The sequence below is a fragment of the Anarrhichthys ocellatus genome, unplaced genomic scaffold, assembly GCF_004355925.1.
Source record: "Anarrhichthys ocellatus isolate YVR2014 unplaced genomic scaffold, GSC_Weel_1.0 scaffold80, whole genome shotgun sequence".
Lineage (NCBI taxonomy): Eukaryota > Metazoa > Chordata > Actinopteri > Perciformes > Anarhichadidae > Anarrhichthys > Anarrhichthys ocellatus.
In genome coordinates this window covers 251,919-255,852 of record NW_022280110.1, presented here as the reverse complement: position 1 = coordinate 255,852, position 3,934 = coordinate 251,919, and the positions used below count along the sequence as shown (strand labels likewise).

Below are 3,934 nucleotides of genomic sequence, written 5' to 3'. Positions count from 1 at the left end.
TTTATTGAAGTCACAGGAGTATACAAAATTATACTTGACCATGTGGTTATTTCATAATAAGGTTATTTATGTCTCAAAATGACTTGATTTATTTAATCAGTTATATCAGACAGATGGTTGTCCACCCAGTCCTTTTTACCTGTGAAATCATTTTAAAACGGGCAATACAAACCGAAAAATGAGAAATCATTATAAATACAGTCTGGTTTCCAAATAGTTAACTTACTTCAGTAGTTGTTGCTTGTAGAGTTATTATATTATATATATAATATCAAGTTATACAAACAAACAAATACAAACATTTGATCTACTTAAAATAAGTGAGTACCAACCTTAAAAAGTTCCATTTTCTTTAATTAAATGGCGGGTAGAGGAAGTGATTTGGCAAACTTGGATCTAGTGGCTTTTCTTCGAATTAAATGCTTTACAATCGTCTATTCTGTCTTAAGTGGGCTGCATAATAGAAGTGGTGATCAGGAACCAACCGAGATTATGGAGTAAAGTTATGAAACCTCATTAGGAGGTAACAAAATATGAGTGATTTAATATTAATTCGCAGTATTATCTATCATAATTATTCATTGCCGGGTATTATTTGTTATTACTGAAACGAGGGCCACTGGTCCCACCTCCACAATGATTTTCATAGAGTTCCACCATAAGTTATTTCAAAAATGGATTGTTTAACAGTATATTTTCTACATTTTCCAATTTGATTCCTCTTTGAACAACAAGACCATTCAATACTGGTTGCATCATCGTTGGCCAGCAGGGGGCGGTAGCGCCAAAGGAAAAACGCTCTTGTAAATTAAGTTTCGGGGTCATTCATTAGATTCGTGGCTCTGTAAATCTGCTTTGTACGGGAAAGAGAACAACCCAGAATAAAATATCTACGATTGGCCAAACAATTAAGCTTTCAGACACATCCCATAGCAGTTCTGATGAACAACTGAAAACAAATCTATAAACAACTGAACGTCTTGTCGCGAAAGTGCTTCTGCTGCAACACCGCTAACGACTCTGAAGCGGTCAGCTGACTGCACCTGACAGGAGCGCCCCCGCCGTCTCTGCAGCAGGGAACACCGTATTCATTCTCAGGTAAATCCGCCGCTTACGATATGTATACGTTCACCAAAGTAAAGCAAGCAGCGATGCTCAGCTAGACATGTCCACGACAGGCTGCCTCTTTTTATTTATTTATTGTTTTTAGCTTCAGCTACACTGCTAGCTAGCATGGAGCAACAATAACGTTATTGTTAATAACAGTAACGTTAGCTGACTTTTAACAGTGATGAGCTATTACACATAATGAGAAACCGAGAAACACACATCCTTTGCCAGTAACAGTTTAACAATGTATTCATTAAGAAGTCCTGAACCCAGCGTGTTGCATGTGCTGTATAGGAACGCTGCTTTCTCTGCTGTGTAAGATGGTTAACTTTGCTTATTTCACATGTTGGACAATATGTCAGTGAGAATGACGATCCGTGCTGATGATGGACTTCATTTTCTGTTTCTTTGCCTATTAATAGCCCATGTGACTCTCAGACTATTACCTTCATACATTTAACTATCGCCTTCTATATATATTTATATATATTTTTTTCAGACGCAACCATGAAGAAGAACAAAAGCAAAGTGAACAGCGCTGCTGAGAAGGAGTTTGTGTTTGAGTTCAGGGCAGGGAAACACAACTGTGTCCTCAAGGTGCCTCTGCAGTTTCCTGCTCAAGACAACATCTGTGACCTCCATGGACGCCTGATGCTGCTGCATAAAATACCCTGCTACATAGAGAATGGTGAGACGGGCGGAGTCGACTTCGTCAAGTGAAATTCTAATGTCTCTTTACCGTTTGCATTTCTGAGGCAATCCCTGAATCGCTTTCCTAACCAGGGTTTTCAGACCATAACTGCAGCTGTCGCCCCAACCCTGACATTAGTCATATGATATTGACTAAACACACGCATTTGAATGTGAAAACCTGTCAGGGGGCTGTTTGTGATCTTGCAGGAAGCTCTCCAGCCAGGCGCTGTAGATCGCAAGCCCCCTCCACATTGTCTTTTAAAGGAAATCAACAAGTCTTTAAAATATTTCTGAATTCTTATTTTCAAGTGACCAAATTTGTCACAATATACTCAAAACACACGAGCACTTGACTAGTGACTGTTAAAATGGTATTTCAAACATCTTGATTTAAACTCGTGTCAACCAAATCTACAAGAAACCTCATACTCTGTTTATTTGAGATGAATCTATTCCATTAATATCTCCCTCCATGTCTTCATGGGAATAAAGTGTCAGAATGCATGCTGTCAGTCTGAAACCTAAACGGATGGAATGGAGCTAGCCCACTGATTTTGCAATGTAATACTCTGCTTGCACAGAAATTAAAACATTAAAATGATTGTTTTTTTTGCTGTGTTTTCACCTCTTCCTGCAGAGCTAAAAACCTCCCTTTCCAACTTCGTTGAGAGTGAGGCCATCCTGGATTATGACAGAGAGGCCGAGCTGGCCCTGCAAAGACTCGCGTTGGGAGACGTGGACATGAACCAGCTCACCAACGCATGGACCAGGTCTTATGTTGAGGTGATTCCACATTTCAGCATGTTATTGTGCCTAAGAACTAAAATACATTAGCATCTTACACCACAAGCTCTGACATCAGTATCTACTGTACTGCAGCTGTTGACAGATTCACTGTCATGATCCGTTTTTTGGATTAATTTGGATTTACTCGCATCTCTCATATTTGCGAGTGAAAAGGTTTTCATGGTTGTTAAAGCTGAATATCTGTTGGTTTTTTTTAGTTGCATAAGTTAGTTGTGTGCAGTCACTCTGGCTCTCTGACTCTAGACTGCAAGATATCACATTCTATTGGTAATGTATCATTAGATTTATGAATAATAGTCTTTAATTCACTGAGTGATACAGATCATCTTTATAGAGTTAACCTGATTGTTTGGAGCCCCTGTGACCAATCAATGACCTCAACATGTCACTTTCAAATATCCCGTTTAGAATTACTGTCTATCACATAAACACCATACATGCTTACCACTGTTATTAGGAAACTCCCCATGGCACCTAAACGTCTCTATACTTCTCCTGGATGATCATTTCAGCTTCATCACAGTTTGTGGGATGACTCATGAATGCTGTTTACGTCACGATTATATTGGATTCAATACACAAACTGCTAAAAAACCTTTAGGAAGATATTTCCGTGAAAAAATGTCTATTAATAATGTGAACAGCGTGTTTTATTCTGGGCAGGTGTTTATTTCAGGCCCTGGCTGCTCAGCACAACCTGATCGTATATCCACTACTTCATGTTTCTGTAGTAAGCACAGCAGGGTCTTCGGAAGTGTCCTCGAATGCTCCCGCTGACTTCGGGTCAGTCACGGATTATTAAAAATAATTTAAAACAGAAGTAGTTGCGCGGTGCATCTGCAAATTGATTATTCATGAGTTCCTGAGAGAAAAACAAAAAATCTCATTACATAAGCCTGCGTGCTGCGTTTAAATGGGTTGTAAATATGGGTTGTAAATATTTGACTTCATACTATTAATCAATACAAAACAGTCCGGTGACACACAGAAGTGGACTTTATGTTTTTGTAAATAGGTTAAGAATGGTCTTCTCGCCTACACATTTCTAAGATAGTGAAAGTCTCTTATTTCTTAAGTCTCAGGTATTTATAAAAAGACGAGGGCACAAGTGTTGTGAAGCCCCTCTGGCCTACTGCACTCAGACATTGAGGACTGGCTATCCATTTACATTTTTCTGCAGTCACACAGAAATACACATGGAGGTTTTCCAGTGTCCGTCATGTTTGTGGTCTGACCCTGTATAAATAGAGTACTTTGAGATTCTAATACTGTTCTGTTGCTTTACTAATTATGGATTAGTTGGGCATGGAACTGCCTTTTTTTT

The 3,934-nt window shown here is 38.9% G+C and overlaps 1 protein-coding gene across 1 annotated transcript; it reads left to right on the top strand.

Annotated features, from left to right (window-relative positions):
- The first annotated feature begins 1,019 nt into the window (after positions 1-1,019).
- Positions 1,020-3,928, top strand: LOC116398216 (protein C12orf4 homolog). The gene is made up of 3 exons (XM_031874332.1): positions 1,020-1,098; positions 1,610-1,798; positions 2,441-3,928. Exons 2-3 carry the CDS (start codon positions 1,618-1,620, stop codon positions 2,635-2,637), a joined length of 378 nt encoding a protein of 125 aa, XP_031730192.1. The 5' UTR covers positions 1,020-1,098; positions 1,610-1,617; the 3' UTR covers positions 2,638-3,928.
- Positions 3,929-3,934: the final 6 nt, after the last annotated feature.

Excerpts from the sequence above, each read along its gene's own strand:
- LOC116398216 (XM_031874332.1), top strand. The coding sequence starts at position 1,618 with ATGAAGAAGAACAAAAGCAAAGTGAACAGCGCTGCTGAGAAGGAGTTT. Across the intron at positions 1,799-2,440 it reads ACCCTGCTACATAGAGAATG|AGCTAAAAACCTCCCTTTCC; the intron begins GTGAGACGGGCG and ends CTCTTCCTGCAG.